We start from the raw sequence: 17,922 nt of genomic DNA on the forward strand, positions 1-17,922 counted from the left end.
GCTTGAGCCCAGGAGTCTGAGGTTGCTGTGAGCTAAGATGACGTCACGGCACTCTAGCCCGGGCAACACAGTGAGACTCTGTCTCAAAAAAAAAAAAAAAGAAAAAAAAATCATTCTCTCACCTGATCTACATCACAGGCAAGTCGAAGCAGCACAGGAAAAGTCCGCTTGTAGAGCTGGTACATGGGAGGGGTTCCCTGACCCCCTTCAGGCATTTGAGTGGCTTTGCCCAACATAAACATAACCAAGCTATGTAACAGTTCACAAGCTGCAACCTGAAATAGGCCAGGAGATCAATAAAGTTTAAGTTATCTATCATGTTGATGACAAAAGAAGAATATTTTGAAATATTACTCAATTTAGCTCTTTAAGAAGAAAAACTTTTATTGCAGGTAACCATCATATAACCCAAATATAAATGAACTAAAAATAGCACTTCTTATTCTATAAAATTAATGCTTCTGTTCACTTTAATCTTTAGCCAAGAGATAAGAATTGAAATTTAAGAGCTTCCGACATTGGTACTAATACATTCATAAGAAATACATTTCAATGCTGTCATCACAGAACTATATAACATTGCTTCATTTGTAGGCATATTTTCAACTACTACTTTTAGTAAAAATATTTCTGAAGCACTATGAAAATTTACAAATTAATAAAGGTATGCATTGTTTTACTGGCTTTGTTTTATTGCACTTCACAGATAATGGGGTTTCTTTTACAAGTTAAAAGTTTGCTGGCAAATCTGCATCAAGCTAGTCTATAAGCACCCTTTTCCCAACAGCATGTGCTCATTTAGTTAGCATTTTTTGAGCAATAAAATATTTTTTAATTAAGGTATGTACATTTTTTTAGACATAATGCTACTGCACATTTAACAGACTATAGTGTACAGTGTAAACGTAACATTTATAGGCACTGGAACACCAAAAAACTTATACGACTTGCTTTATTTTGATATTTGCTTTATTGCTGTGGTCTGGAACAGAACCCAAAATATCTCCGAGGTAGGCCTGCATTAAAATTTGAGATTATTTGTTTCTCATCTCCCAGGATTAAGGGGATAATTCAGCACAGACCAAATGTGACTTTTAAATGCCTTTCGTATTAATACTACACTTTCTATTACGAAGAGCTTTTGGTATATTAATGCTTTGCCAAGCTATTATCTATTAAGATAATTTATGCTTAACTTCCATTTATCAATAACACCTGCTTCATCAGTTTTCTAATTACTATATTACAGAAAATAAAAAATCAATGATATTGGAGTGGCTGAAATATGTTATCCATTTCCTAACCGATACACATTTTAAAAGCAATAGGCTCTAAATAATGAGTGAAATGAAAAATGAGAGTACTTTAGTCTGTCTGTCACTGGCTGAGAGCGCTAACTCTGTGACCCGAGGCAAGAACACATCCAGATAAATGACAGGCTTCATCTCTCTGAAGGGCACTGCAAAGCTGAGCCTCTTCTCTCTGTCCCAGGCCACACATTTCTTCATCATTTCATCTGAGGATGCAGCTGTTAAAAAAGAATTAAGAAAAATATGTTAACACTCAAAATCTTTCTAATTCTAATTGTTCTACCTCTCATTAAACCAGAGTGCTTTTATAATTTTAAGTGAAGCACTCATTCATCTTCCTTTTTTTTTTTTACTTCACACATGTAATTACAACATTAGAAATCACTAAAACACTATTTCTGAATTTAATTTAAAATAAAATCATTTTAAAGCAAGTCTAGCAGACTCAAATGTTTAATATCCAAACTCAGTGAGAGTTACTTAAGATATTTTGTGGAAAAATAGTAAATGAGCAATATTTTTATTAAAAATCTCCTGTTTCAAACACTTACTTTCCAAATACAAACTCTAACTTCTTAAATAACCAAAACTCACTAGTATATTTAACATCAAATTTCGAAAGTAAAAATACAGATGAACTTTTGCAAATCAAAAATGTTAATTCTAATGAAACCAATCTAAAAATACACAGATATTAAGAATATTGGATTTTAAAAAGATTAACTTTGAATTCCCCTGATCCAATGTCCATTATAAAAATGAGTGTTATCACTTCTCGGCCTTTTGGCTAAGATCAAGTGTAGAAATGAGTGTCAAATTAGGTTGTTTCAAAATGGAAAACATGAGTAACAAATCAAGCTACAACATTTTTTCTGATGGTATACTGAATCATTCCAATTGCACAGATACAGTCAAAGCATTTCAATAGGCAAAACAGTCTTTATAATCTTTTTTGAAAATATGTAAATCACATATAGGGGTAAACTATCACAATAGACTATGATCTATACATATCCAAATTAAAGTACAAATATGTCTATAGAGATCAATTTATTTTAAAGTTAAGGTTACCTGCCATGAGATTTTTGTTTATTTGTCCTCCTAGAGATCCAAGCATTTGTACTACTCTAATTCTTATTTCTTCTAAGGATAGTGCTTCATTCTGCAAATGTGAACAATTGTATAAATGTAATTACAAATGGGTTAAAAATTAAAGAGAAGAAGAGAAGGAAGAAAAACTATTTTACCACCCTCTCTACTGTTAATGTCTACTAGTGGTTAATTATATCCTATACAGTAGTGTTAATTTTACTACAAATTCAGGAGAGCCCCATCTCTTCCAATTTTGTAGTTAGATATCCTTTTCCTAGGCCAGTGGTTCCAAACTTTTTGGCAGGACCATTTATACTCTTAAGAAATATCAAGAGGCCGGGCACAGTGGCTCACACCTATAATCCTAGCACTCTGGGAGGCTGAGACAGGAGAATCACTGGAGCTCAGGAGTTGAAGACCAGCCTGAGCACGAGCAAGACCCCATCTCTACTAAAAATGGAAAAATTAGTCAGGCATCGTGGCATGTGCCTATAGTCCCAGCTACTCGGGAGACTGAGGCAGGAGGATCACTTGAGCCCAGGAGTTTGAGGTTGCTGTGAGCTAGGCTGACGCCATAGCACTCTAGCCCAGGCAACAGAGCAAGAGAGACTCTGTCTCAAAAAAAAAAAAAAAAAGAAAAAGAAATATCAAGGACCTCCAAAGAGATTTTATTTATTTATTTATTTTATGTGGGTTGTATTTATCAATATTAATCTTGTTAGAAATTTAAACTTAAAAATTACATAAAGTCATTATTTTATTTAAAAATACTAAACCCATTACATGTTAACAAATGGCATACTTTTATAAAAAGTAACTATATTTTCCAAACAAAACCCTCAGACGAGTGGCCCTGTTTCTCATCAGTGCAGATCCCTTTACAGTCTGGCTCACTAGTAGACAGGCATGGGGCTTGGGCCTCACACAGATGTGTAGCTGGAAGAGGGAAGAGCACTTAAATAGTCTTTTTAGGTAACTGTGGTTGTTCTTCCTTGATATCACACCAAAACTGAACCAGTGGCAGTTTCTTAAAGGTTAGTTACAATGCGGAATCTGAAATCTTACCAATGAACTTTATATACTCTACCATGTTAAAATCCATTTATCTTGCACTTTGAATGGATTTTTTACCCATGCATTTGGAAACATCATGTATTGCTCATCTGAAAATACTGGTTCAATGGATTATGCAGATCTTCCAAATGTTGACACTTTTCATTGTATATGCGAAAGAATCACATTTGTGAATATTACCACCAATAGCATCAGAAAAATCATTTAAGTATTGAGAGCTATCAATATGAAGGTTATAAGTTTTCCAAAATTTTAATTTTTGCTTAAAAGCTTGAATTTTACCATTAGCAATGGATGTTTTAGATGTTTTCCTTGAAGTGGCAGGCTCACTCTGTTCATTGTAGAGAAAATGCCTGCCAAAACCCAAGTCTGAGCAACCAGTACGTCTGTCAGTTATTATTTCAAGTAAAAATGGTGTCCATGAAAAAAGTGGCTACTTCAGCTCCCAGGTCAAAGCATCGCAAGCACTTTCCTCTAGACAGCTGTCACTCCACACGATGCCTCATCACACGGACTACAAAAAACACCTGTGCTCAGGATCAAACGTCAAGACAAGCTAAGGGCCCAGTGTTCCCATCATGACACCGTGATGAGAATGCCCACAGGGTAAAGGTAACTCTGGCCTTGCACCCTAAAGCCCCCAGGGCCCACACTTAGAGCACCATGGGCCCAGAGAATAGGCAGGCATTGTATATACATAAAGAAATTTTATTTATAAAACTAGAAATATGCTCAAGCAATTTTATCCTGCTAAAGTTATGTGATGAAACAATAAGATAATTTTAGACAACCATTTCTAGTTTTACTCAATTCTCTCAATCAAAAACTGACAAAAACAATGAGGTGGAAAGAGTTTACCCTGAGTTTGTATTACCAGTTTTAGACAGTAAAAGTTTTTCAAATTTTAATTTTTACTTCATACCCAAAATAGGTATTTTCCCTATTCTAACTTAATTTTTTCTATTTACATCATTTTTTCCTATTATGTCAGATGGCTCATCTCAAAAAAATTGGTCTCAAGAAATTATCACCAAAAAAAATCTGACATGAGTTAAAACTGATAAAATTATATATTTAAGATCTAATCAGTAAACAAAAGTCTTACATATCCATGATATCAGTGTTCTGATTTGCTTATTGAATAGGAACCATTTTACTTTTTATTATCCACTAAATCTGCGGTCTCCAACCCTGGGCCATGGCCCAGTACTAGTCTGTGGCCTGTTAAGAACTCAACTGTACATCACTGGCTAAGCTCCATGCCCACCTCTCCATACCACCCAGCAAAAATTGCCCCAAAGTTTCATCTGTATTTTACAGCCACTCCCCCATCACTGACATCATCACCACCTGAGCTCCACCTTCCTCCACCCACATTGAAACTGGTCAGTGGGGACCGCTGCACTAAATACATTTGAGGGAAGCTGACAAACAGGAAAGGAAGATTAAGACAATAAACCAATAGTTAACATAGTCTATATTTTCATTGCTAAAAATATATTGAAATTGTTTCTATATTGTACTCTTAATCTGTATGCAAAAATAACTAACATTTTAAATGAAGATTTTTACTTTTCCCAAGTGTTAGAATCTGATCTTTGTGTGCGTTATTTAAGGTAAAGAAAATTCAAAGGATTTCTTACTGATGAGATGTTCTTTGTCCTTTTCAGATGCTTTAACACAACTTTACTGAATCCCTTCTGGGCAGCCCGAGAAAGTGCTGACACTTCCCAGTTATTCTTGGTTTCATCTATCAATAATAAACAAAAATCAATCTTAAATAGCATTCATTCATTATTTGATAAATATCAGGGAGAACACATTATACTGTCAAATAGAAACATTAAAATTCTAATTTTAAATACGATTTAAAAAATTAAGTTTCTAGAACACAAAATATTAATAGTGGTTGTCTTGTTCTTAAACACCATTGTCTGCCAAAAGGAGGAAGGCTCCTCAGGGAAGGGCATGAACTCCAGGCATGGACAGACGCCCACTTCAGAGGAGAGCCTGAGTCACTCCATGGTGCAGGAGCCAGCACCCACGCCTTACGCACAAGCCACCTCTGGGACAATCTGAGCATTAAAATCAATCATGAAGGCAAAAGATTAGACCCATTGAAAAAAAAAAGAATCCTCAAGTCCCTAATAATATAGATAAATACACGGAGAGAAAGGGAACATTATTTTTTACAGTAGAATGTCAACTAGGATGAAGGAAATGATGGAGGTAGAAAAATCACCAGTTTGCAACTATCACAGTAATAACTGATTCAGGAGGAATTGTCAGTGGATACTGAAAGTATTATAATGAAAACTCAAAAAATATTTACAGTCTTAAAATAGCCCCCTATACATTACTTTTTTTGGAAGCAATCATAAATTTATAGAAAATTTGGAAGTTTACTACCAGATTTCTTTCCTGAAGCACTGAAGGTAAGTCACCAACCTGACGCCCACACCCCAGCGCTGCTTCACTGTGTGTTCCCCACAACAAGGACACTCTCCCACGTAACAGCCACACAACCGTCCACATGAGGACACTGAGACAGTTGCGACCTTTACTCCTTTGGTTTAGAACTACACATTGCATTTCATTGACCCGTCTCTTTAGCCTCATTTAGACAAAAGCCATTCCTTGGTATTTCCTTGAATTTCACAATTTGGACATTTAAAAAATTATATGCCAGTAATTTTAAACACTGTCCCTCCGTTTGGATTTGTCTAATGTTTTCTCGTGATTAGATGCAGGTTATGGGAATCAGCTGTAACTCATTCTACTTCCCTTATTAACTGCTGCATTAAATAAAATCTGTGGCATGTGAACCTTTTATATCTGAGTAGTCATAATTTAACATCTACTAATATCAAGCAACTTTTCAACAGTCCTGAGATGCCCAGTGCAGACCAGGCGAGCTGTACTGCTGGAGGGCTCCTCAGCGTGACGTATTCCAGCACGCTTTCTCCTGGCACCAGAATGAGTCCTGACAGCACTGGGACCTTCCCTCTGCTTCTCTCGGCTCTCTTCCTTTCTATGATTTTGTGGTCCGTTTGGTGACCTTCTACCAGTAGATGTTAGAGATCTACTCTCTGATGGGCCACAGATGATAAGTGAATCTGGTTTTTAGTCTTTTTTTCTTTTTGAGCTCAAGTAAGAATTTTGAGTACACTGGGAAAAACAGCTCTTTGATTGCTGGACTGCTCCATGTTTGTGTCGCTCAGCTTTTGGCTCAAACTGCAGAAATAAAACTATAAGCTCTGTGTGTGCATCTATGTCTATAATTGAGAAAAGCCTGTATCTCTCATTTTGTGCACAATGTTCTCCTATATTTGCAGGGTATTGATAAATTAGATTATAAAGTATCTTAAAGGAGCTCTCGGCCAGGCGCGGTGGCTCACGCCTGTAATCCTAGCACTCTGGGAGGCCAAGGCAGGAGGATTGCCTGAGCTCAGGAGTTCAAGACCAGCCTGAGCAAGAGCGAGACCCTGTCTCTACTATAAATAGAAAGAAATTACCCAAACAACTAAAAATAGAAAAAAAAAAAAAATTAGCCAGGCACGGTGGCGCGTGACTGTAGTTCCAGCTACCCAGGAGACTGAGGCAGGAGGATCGCTTGAGCCCAGGAGTTTGAGGTTGCTGTGAGCTAGGGTGACACCATGGCACTCTAGCCCAGGCAACAGAGTGAGACTCTGTCTCAAAAAAAAAAAAAAAAAAAAAAAAGGAGCTCTCTTCTGATTTATACAAACATTTAAATGAATATTCCTAAAATTCTCTGAAAATAAGGAAATTCTACGTACAGTGCTTCAAATGTGCTAGACGAATCTTATAGAAAGTAACTCAGGAGCATTTCAGGAATCCATATTCACATCATTAAGGCACATCTTTGGTAAGTAGACAAGTTTAATAATTTTGGTTTTATCGCTTCTTGGCTAAGACCAAGTATAAATAAAAAACATGTCTTATCTATTTCTATTAAGTACAAAACAAACATACATTTTATTCTATAATACTTGGGTTTGTTTTTCCTATAGTCATTCAGGCTTACTAAGCAAATAAGCTAACATTACTTCTCATAACATTTTTTTAATTGTGTTATAACAAACATATCATAAAAAGTACTCTTTTAGCCATTTTTTAAGCCATTTTAATTGAATGGATTAATTACATTCACAATGTTGTGTAACCATCTCCACCATCCACCTCCAGAACTTTTCAACATTCCAGAGAGTCCTATACAACTTTTAAGATTATGAAAAATGTAGTAAGTTTATGTTCAACTAAATTGAATCATTATTTATTTGGACAAACTTCCTATTTCCCCAGACATGTTTTGTAGCATGTCAGCGGAAAGATAATTTCTAAGATCTTTAGGTAATTTGAAACCTTGGACTAAGTTAGTTAACAGATAATCAGACACCTTGATAACTTCTAAGTAAAAAAATACTGAAATATTGATCACAAGGCATAATTTATAAGTTTATATGCTTTTGCTTCTTATTTCTACAGGCTATCAGAGGCTGGAGCTCTGGGTAATGTTAATGAGTATGTGCTTGCTGTCCCCTGGAGGGGGCTGCAGAAGGTGACACCGTGTGAGCTCCAAGAGCCTGATACACTGCTGGTGTGCAGCAGGCAGTTCTCCACTATCCAGCCCAGTTTTCCTGGTGAAACAGAAGTTAGTTTGGTAGCAAGCTGCATTAGTCTGTTCTGCACTGCTATAAAGAAATGAGGCTGGGTAACTTGGACGGGCCAAATATCCAAACCATATTCTAAGTTACATAGATAAGGAGCAGCTGCAGCTATACTAGAAACAGTAGTGCAGAACCACAATCATGTGCGTGCTTTTGATTTTTAAGGAAAGAGAGTAGCTCTTTCTAAAGCAGTAGTCTCAGGCTTTTTGGTGTCTGGACCTCTTTCCACGATTGGGACTTACCCCACGGATCTTTGTTTTGTGGGTTAGAACTAATATTAACAGTAGGTTCCATACTGGAAGAAGAAACAATGCTTTTAAAGACTTGATGATTTATTTGGAACTGTTAACATGAATAATATCTCAGTATTACCATGAAAATAGTTTTGATCTCACAGACTTCCTGAGAGAGAAGTGCAGTTTTAAAGTTGGTTCAGTTTGCTCCAGAATGTGAAAGGATATAATAAAAGGACCAAGCTTGGAAAGTGAACATCTGAGCCTGAAAAGCAGCTATGAAATGAGTTAAGTTTTCAGCAAAGCCATTCAATCTTGAAGCATTTGTTTCTTCAGTTTACTGATCAAGGCCTTTGCCTACACTATGAAAAGTCACTCTTTACTTACCATGTAATCTGCCAAGATAGCAAAGATTCAGTGTCTTACCAGAAGAATTTACCGAGCTTTATGTTGACTTCATGGTCTGAAAAAGCAGATCCAGGCTGTGTGTCTTTGGCAGGAGAGGTGCAGAGCAGTGCTGCATTCCCCTCAGCAAGCCACGTCGGGAGGCGTGTGGCCCACGGGTCCCAGTGCTGGCCAAGCTGTCTCCACTGTAAAGTCACTATTTTTGCCCTTGTGATTAATATGTGTTTTGGGTGAGGTACTTTAAAACCATATATGGCAGACAGAATTTTGTTGTTATTGTTGAGACAGAGTCTCGCTCTGTTGCCAAGGCTAGAGTGCAGTAGCATCAGCCTAGCTCACAGCAACTCCTGGGCTCAAGTGATCCCCGTCACAGCCTCCCAAGTAGCTGGGACTACAGGTGCATGCCCCCACTCCTGGCTAATTTTTTCTATTTTTAGTAGAGACAGGGTCTCACTCTTGCTCAGGCTGATCTCGAACTCTGTAGCTCAAGCGATCCTCCCTCCGCGGCCTCCCAGAGTGCTAGGATTACAGGTGTTGAGCCACCATGCCCAGCCAGCAGGCAGAACTTGAAGATGGCCCCATGACCTGCCCCCCTGGAGTTCCTCCTATAACTGCATGTCAATGACAAAGGGAGATTATCCTCATGGGCCTAATCTAATCACACAAGCCCCTTCAGAGCAGTTTCCTCTGTCTGGCAGAAGTCAAAGAGACAGGATTCCAAGTTCGGCGGCTGGCTGTGAAAGTGCAGAGGCCACATGCGAGGATCCAGAGGGGCCTCTAGGAGCTGAGCATCACCCCAGCCAACAGTCAGCAAGGAAACAGGAACCTCCGTCCTCCCCCTCTGTGGACTGAATCCTGCCAATAACACGAATGAGCCTGGAGATAGATTCTCGCCCAGAGTTTCCAGGTAAGAGTTTGGCCTGGCCAACATGCCCGTTTCAGCCTTAGGAGACCCTGAACAGAGCACCCAGCTGACCCACCTGGACTTCTGACCAACAGAACTATAAAATAATAAACAGGTGCTATTTTAGGCTAAGTTTTTGGTAACTTATTACGCAGCAATAGAAAACATTAAGAAAGTTTCAACTTACTCATTTTATCAATACTTATTTATATCCACACATGCTCACTGCTTCCTATTTGATTCAATGGATTACAATCTGTTTCTAGAATTATTTATTTTGATGCTCAAATTATCCCCAACTTTGCCTGTGACATTTCCCCCACCATTCTTTAAATAATTTCCTGTTTTCTGGATGCTCCAGAAAACACAATATTCTAGGTTTATGGTGTATATTTCCAGTCCCAGGCTTGAACCAAGGAGTCCAGGTTCCTTTTAATGGAAAATGACACTTGGAAGCCACGACCTGGGCACCAGGTTTGCTCATTAGTATTAAGGTACCACACTCCCAGGCAGGCCTTTAGGGGACAGAACTAGAATATATACGCATGTGTTACACACAAGCCCAGTCTCGTGTCTATTTCTATGTTTATTTATAGGCATCCATATATGTATGCACATATGTAATGAGGGGGCAGAGAGAGGGAGGACAGTGAGTTCACACTGACGCATCCACTTCCAATCCAACTTCGCAGGTTTCAATTCAGTTCTTTATGAACTTGTAGCTCCCTTTGATAGTGAGAAACCCAGCTTTCATTATGCTCAGTGTATTTATTTATTTGTGCAATCCCCAATATGTAGCCAAATTACTACTCTATCACCCTCTTCATCCTGCCTGGACCCCAACCCACATGGCTGTCCCAACACATGGGTGCTCCACCCTGCTTTGGCTCTGGCTCTGACCCCACCAGGCCGCCCCTTGGGGGACGCACCTTCACGATCCTTGGGAGCACCACGACCCTCCCCTTCCCAGAGCTCACCTTCCTCTGCACCACTTGACACCTCAGGACTGATCAGTTCAGGAAGCCGAGAGGGACAGGGCCTAAAATTACTAACTCACACAGAGGGAAAAATAGTAGCCTCACAATTACGAAAAGATAGTGCAGATGCATGCCAACCACATGGTCAGCATGAGCGTGACCGGCAATGGTGCCACCTGCCATGAAGCACCCTGAAGAGCACCCAGCATCAGTTCTGAGCGTTTCTGCCAAAAGGGCATAGTCAGAATCTCATCATGAAGAAACATCACTGGAACCCACATTGAAGGACATTCTACAAAATAACTGGCCTGAAACGTTCACAAATATCAAGGTCATGAGAACTAAGAAAGGTTGAAGAACTATCCCACATTAAAGGAGGCTGAAGAGTTATGACAACTAAATGTAAAGCATGATCCTAGATTGGATTCTGGACCTGGAAAAATATAGCTAAAAAAGAAATTAATGGGACAACTGAAAAATCTACAAATGTACTGTAGACGATAAGAGTATGTATCCATATCATTTTCCTGATTTTGATAATGATACTGCGGTTATGTAAAAGAATGTCCCCACTCTTAAGAAATACACAATGAAGTATGTAGGTGTAAGGATTCATGACGCCTGCAGCTTACTCACAAAGGGTTCAGAAAAAAAGTCATGTATAAATATACATACACACATAGAATCACATAATATATAGAAAGTACATGCAATGACAACATAAATGACAGAAAATCTTAATAACTGGTGAATTTGGGTAGAGTACATAGGAGTTCTTTTCACTGTTAATGCAACTGTTCTAGAAGTTTGATACATCAAAAAGTTACTAAAAACTGTAGTCTTTAAAACGATGAATTTCATTTATCATCTAATTTTTCTTACTTTCTGCTTTTCCCTACTGTCAAATGACCTAGAGTATACGTATTTATCAACAGGCAAATCCTTTGCTCGAAACACAGTAATCTCTTTTATTAGTTTAAAACAAACAACACAAATCTTTTCAATGAGTTAGTTAAAAGAATTAATTCAAAAAGGGAAATAAAAGTACTACAAAGATATCTGCTATCAGAGATATATTCTTTTTTTTAAGTAATATATTTTTGGGGAACTACTCAAACAGCAGTACTCCTTACATAATGAGAATTTTAAAAGCCTAAGCTATAAAAGTTAACTAGTTTATAGTTTTTATCTCTAAAACATACTTGTTATTACCAAGATTTATGTAAAAATCTTCCAAAATGTTGACTTTCTTCATGAACTCTGCCTATGTCTTAAGGATATAACAAAAACCAGACACAGTGAATGAAATCTGTCACACAATTTTCATTAATGTTTCCAAGCCAACAAAATTTAAGCTTAACAATAAAATAATGACTTAGGGTAAAACTTCACAAATTAATACTTGATATCGACTTCGAAGAAAGAAAAGTTTAAATTCTGACAACTACTTCAGAGTCTTTCCCCCAGTTGAAACTTTCTTTTTGCTTACATCTGATGACAACATCCCCTTTCATCCCAGTTTAAGTAAATCTGTCCCCCTCACTATAAATAGTATTTTTTCTTGAATAGTAGTATTTTTGCCTGGCCAGATGGTTTTTTTCTTTTGATCTTTTCCCAAACCCATTTCTTCTATGACTTTTTTTCAATTCTTCTTAACTGGCTACCATCAGAGCTTCATCAGTTACATTTTAAAAACCAACAAAAATCAAGTGAAATTAAGTCAGAACACAAAATGACTATGGAATTTTCTGATGGTTTTAATTACTGATTGATTTATTCAACAAAAGTATTTTACAAGGCAGTGTATTAGGAGCCATAAGGGGTTCAAGATATTTACAATAGAGTCCTGTCCTTGAAAATTTTATAAATCCTAATAGAATATAAGTGAGTAAAATGAAAAATAGTTTTAATGTATCGATTATATTTCCTATCAGCCCAATTATATTGAGATGAATTGGAGAAATCACAAAAATACCAAACATATTTTGAGCATGTTGGGTTCAAATTTCAGAAGTTAAAAAATACAGTACTACTATAGTTATCACATTGCCAAGTTAATTATGATATACATCCCAATTCTTCTAAGCCTTACCTGAAAAGGCTGAAGTCTTCAGATATCCATCAAGACAGGGGAGAATGTCTTTATAATAAGGCTGAATTACACGTTTGTGGATATAAACTGTCCATTCTTCCAGAGCGTTCAGGCCTACTTCCGCCAACGGGGCATAGCTTAGGCCCAGTTTGAAGGCCATCTACATGTTAATACAAACAAGGTAAACTGAAATGCAGAAAATAATAAGATTTAAAGAAAACCACAGCAATTAACTGTGGTTTCTAACTACTATGTCTTTCTATTGTTGGAACACCACACACTGCTGGAGGGAAGAGGGTACAGTCCAGGTGATTATGAGGAAAACAAGCAGCACCAGTCTACATGGTTTGTAGTATACTGCAGACTCTCAACACACACAAGGTTTAATTCTCATCAGCCTCCAAGGGAAGCTCAGAGACACCACGTCAAGTGTCTCGAGTCCCAGAGCTAGTAAGTGGCAGTAGCAAAACTTGTGCCAGGTGTGCCTGCCAGTTAGGCACCTGCTGAGACTGCCGGGCAAGACCTCAGAATCTCCATTCTCTAGGAAACACAACACTGACCGGGAGACGGCTTTGCTTGCGACGATGCACCCACCTGCAATGCAGGAACATAGGCTCTGACATCAAGTTCAACGATGTCATGTGGCAGGGACAGAACAAAGGTCACACAGGAAGCCAAAAGTTCATCTTTGTATTGCTTCATTTTAACTGCTACCTTAACCAGAAAGAAGAAGAAAACAAGATTGTGTACCTGAATAGAGCCTACAATTTGAAAATCAATTAAAAATTATTTGCCCCATTTTCAAATACAAAAAATGGGCATGTAGCCTATTTGACATGACTGCATTCACTTACAAATTAAGCACTGACCTCTAGAAAAAGTTAATTTGTTGAAGTACTTTATTCCCACTATACGGAAAAACCAAAGAATTTATTTAATTTTGAGTTGTCATCACTCAATTGAATTATTTTAAGAAAATTCAAGGGACTTTTGAAGCACAATAATCTCCTGTTAGTTTTTTTAAGACTTCATTCCCAATCTAGACTTAGCAAACCAATTTCCAAATCATTAAATCATTTATAATAGCAATTTTTTCAATAACATTCATTTAAAAGGAGCCCATGATAACACTAAGATAAATCATTTAAAAATTACCTCTTTACCAAATTTTGCAAATAAAGCAAAGCAAGCATACTTTTCTGGGTCCTTAGGAGACTGTTTCAAACTCTTTGGACTAACTCCCTGTCAAATAAAATAGCAAATTAGTACACTGAGCAAGAGTCAGATGATTCTGTAACCTAATCCACCAGTTCCCAGTCTATTTTCGAAGGGATAAATCTATTTCACTTTACCAATGTCTAGAGCAGGGGGAAGGAGAATCGGCTGGGAGGATTCCACGGCAGAGGCCAGGCAGAATAGGGAGAGAAGAGGGAACGTGGACAACTGGTCAAAAGCCATGGTCACGGCTAAGTCCACTTTCCCCTTCCCATCTCACCCTCTAATTACCCAGGTGGGCTCCTCACATGACTGACTGGCACCACCAGGGTGCTAACCCAGTTGTTCTCCAACCTCACTGGGCACCAGGATCACCTGCAGCTTACGCACAGATGGCTGAGTCCCGCCCCTAGGATTTGTGATAAGGTTAAGTCTGAAGAAGGCCTGAGACTTCCCAAGTAATGCTCAACGCTGCTGATCCCAGAACCACACTTTGAGAAGCTCTGCTAATCCTACACAATTAGCCAGGTACTCGAAAATCAGGGTGGAAAATGCCACTAACTTTTTTAAGAGTGTCATCCAACTGCCACTTACATTTAATTTTTAAAAATACATAAAATAAAATTAGACTTTAAAACTGCATATGTCATAATCATGTATTTTATAATGCATTTATATATGCTCATACAACCCAAAAAAATATAGGAATATTCAATGTCCTCCAAAAAAAAACTCACCTCAAAATATTTTATTTTCTTGGCATTTCTCACTGCGATAGAGAGCAATTTGTAGAAACCACTGATGAGAGGCAACCGTACAGACTGCAGAACTAATTCATATGCAAATGAGTATACCCATGGTTCAAAAAATCCTACTTGTTTCTCAGGCAGAATCTCTCTGCAAAAACAAATTAAAGCTTAAGGTAGAAATTTTTATCATACTAATTTTTATTCAGCTTTATAATTATAAGGGACATAAATAATTACAGACAATTCCATTTATACAAAATTTTTAGGTATATCTATATTCCATTTTTCTCTACCTGAAGATCTTTTAAACATTAAAAAAAACTCTATACTGGTAGATTTAGATATATTTTAAAGGTCTATATAAGTGATTTTATCTTTTACTATTAATATTTCATTTCTTATATTTATATAAGGGTATTTCCTATATTATAGCCCAAAACTAATAATTTTCACTCTTAAATAATTAGGATTTTACAAAATACCTGCAAAATTCCACCAGGTTTATGAAAGCTGAAAAATCTTTAGGTCTAGCAGGACGCAAGTTTGCAGCTGGATCTGAAGTTGGGATCACTAAAACACCAGCAGCTTCATCTCCATCCTTAAAAATTAATTGTATCAAACAAACATTGTACCATTCAATCATGAATCATTCAAGAAATAACTTTCCAACTGACTTCATGGTCAAGGCCTGATGCTATCATGAAACATACAAAATGAGAAAGACAAGAGACAGGTTCTCAAGGGCTCGCAGTTTGGTAAGAAGGATGAGACTTACAGGAAGTGATGAAAGATTGGGACAAATACAAAAATATCAGGGGTAACACTTCTTGAAGGAGCTAGCAGTAATGCCATAACAGAGGTAGAATTTCAAAAAGTGACTTGGCAAGTTCAAGCTGAGAAAGAGAGGAATAATTAACAGCAATAAGACAAATGAAAAATATGATTTGGGGGGCAGTATATGAAGTTCAGTTTTTTATTTCATTTTGTTTTTAATTTTAGAGACAGGTCTTGCTCTGTCACCTAGGCTAGAGTAGCATGATCACAGCTCACTATAACCTTGAACTCCTGGTCTCAAGCAATCCCTCCGCTTCAGTCTCCCGAGTAACTGGGACTATAGGTACAAGCCACCACAACCGGCTAATTTTTCTATTTTTTGTAAAGACAAGGTCTCACTATGTTGCCCAGGCTGGTCTCAAACTCCCAGCCTCAAATGATTGATCCTCCTGCCTCCCAAAATGCTGGAGTTATAGGCGTAAGCCACTAACCCCAGCCTGAAGTTCAATCTTAAACATATTAAGTTTGTTCACCAAATCTGTGTTATCAAATAGAATCGTGTATTCAAATTCGAATGCTGAACAATACAGGAGGATGAGGCTGGAGACCAGGTCTATTTGGGAAGTGATAACAGAGGAATAGCTGACCTACTGGAAGGAAGCAAGAAGGGCAGGGAACAGAGGAGAAAGGGAAGCCACTGAAGACAAAAAGGATGATAGACACATTTTCTAAAATGTAGGTCTGTTGACTGACATAATTCCAGGAAGTTTCAACAAGTACCTTTTGGTAAGTTTTATTTTAAATGAAATTATTTTAGATATACACAAAGCCTAGAAAGCAATAAAACACATACAGTGTTCCTATCACCCAGCATAAAAAAATAGAACATTACAAGTGCAATAAAGCCAGCGTGGCCATAGCCTTGTTCTGTTTCCTTTCTTTATCCTCTGCATATCCTCCCCATCATCTCCTCTAACTTCACAGGATTGTAGTGGAAGTACATACACACAAATTCTAATGAGTACAATCTAGTCTGAAAAAAATCACTGTGTTTGAAAGCAAGCTAGACATTTTCCAGTGGAACTCAGGCCTTTCCCAGGATCCTCGATACCACGGCATCTGGTTCCTATAAACTCCTCAGACAATAGGGCAGCTCCTAGCTGGCAACTTTAAGCCATGACTTACCTTTTTACCCAGGCTAGGAAAACTGGGTACAGAAAAAAGAGGGCACTTTCTTGTTTCTCTGCCTATTATCTATATTCTACTACCTTGAAAACACATTTGACACTTTATACCTCAATTTGGAGTTTCCTTAACTTTAAACAAGAAGAATCCCAATCTTCCCTATCATACTGCAAAAATCACTTCTATGCAAAATAAGATGTACATCACTCTTCACTATTGCTAACAAATGAGAAATAAACAAGCCTAGTAAACAACTTTTTCAAAAAAATTGTTTTAACATATTAAACATATAAATTACTTTTAGAACAATCCAGTGATAACATTTTCTACATATTAGGCACATCCAATAGAAAAGTATCAATGGCACATAATTCTGAAGAAACCAACTTTCGGCCAGGTGCGGTGGCTCACGCCTGTAATCCTAGCTCTCTGGGAGGCCGAGGCGGGCGGATTGTTTGAGCTCAGGAGTTTGAAACCAGCCTGAGCAAGAGCGAGACCCCGTCTCTACTAAAAATAGAAAGAAATTAATTGGACAACTAAAAATATATAGAAAAAATTAGCCAGACATGGTGGTGCATGCCTGTAGTCCCAGCTACTTGGGAGGCTGAGGCAGAAGGATCGCTTGAGCCCAGGAGTCTGAGGTTGCTGTGAACTAGGCTGACGCCGCGGCACTCACTCTAGCCAGGGCAACAGAGTGACACTCTTGTCTCAAAAAAAAAAAAAAAAAAAGAAACCAACTTTCTTCAGTCCCCTACAAATGTGCTACTATCCACTGAATATTTACATGCAAAGAGAGTTGGTATAAAAATGATGTAAAATTATTGACAAAAACTTCTAACCTCTTGTTCCCCAACCATCTGTGTTTCTAGTGTAAGATCCAATTTCTCGACAATCTTCAAAACAGATTTTATGAATTCATTATACAGTAAACGGTTCAGACTTTGAAGGGAGGAATTCACAAAGAAAAATGCTTCATCTGCTATGATAGAATCCTTTAAATAAAGAAAAATAATAAACTTCAAAATCGTGTGCAAAAAAGTATTAGTATATTTTATCAGCATTAATATACACACACACACACAGACATACGTGTATATTTATATATTATGGAAACAGTGATGTATAAACTGTAGCAGACTTATCTGGAAGTTTTCAAGCTACAAAATTTAGATACCTTCCTAACATATGACACAAAATACCTGCAAAATTCCACCAGGTTTATGA

General features: G+C 37.6%; 1 protein-coding gene across 2 annotated transcripts in view; it reads right to left on the bottom strand.

Annotated features, from left to right (window-relative positions):
* Nucleotides 1-17,922, bottom strand: part of PRKDC (protein kinase, DNA-activated, catalytic polypeptide) — a 158,587-nt gene that overhangs the window by 117,167 nt on the left and 23,498 nt on the right. For both annotated transcript variants that reach the window (XM_012661443.1, XM_012661444.1), the window contains exons 16-25: nt 17,538-17,690; nt 15,222-15,337; nt 14,728-14,887; nt 13,931-14,017; nt 13,370-13,489; nt 12,776-12,935; nt 5,120-5,226; nt 2,382-2,472; nt 1,365-1,528; nt 123-275 (exon numbers count right to left, since the gene is read on the bottom strand). In XM_012661443.1, coding sequence (XP_012516897.1) covers nt 123-275; nt 1,365-1,528; nt 2,382-2,472; nt 5,120-5,226; nt 12,776-12,935; nt 13,370-13,489; nt 13,931-14,017; nt 14,728-14,887; nt 15,222-15,337; nt 17,538-17,690 — 1,311 coding nt within the window. The remainder of the gene's footprint in view (nt 1-122; nt 276-1,364; nt 1,529-2,381; nt 2,473-5,119; nt 5,227-12,775; nt 12,936-13,369; nt 13,490-13,930; nt 14,018-14,727; nt 14,888-15,221; nt 15,338-17,537; nt 17,691-17,922) is intronic.

Source organism: Propithecus coquereli, unplaced genomic scaffold (assembly GCF_000956105.1).
Source record: "Propithecus coquereli isolate 6110/MARCELLA unplaced genomic scaffold, Pcoq_1.0 Scaffold71, whole genome shotgun sequence".
NCBI lineage: Eukaryota > Metazoa > Chordata > Mammalia > Primates > Indriidae > Propithecus > Propithecus coquereli.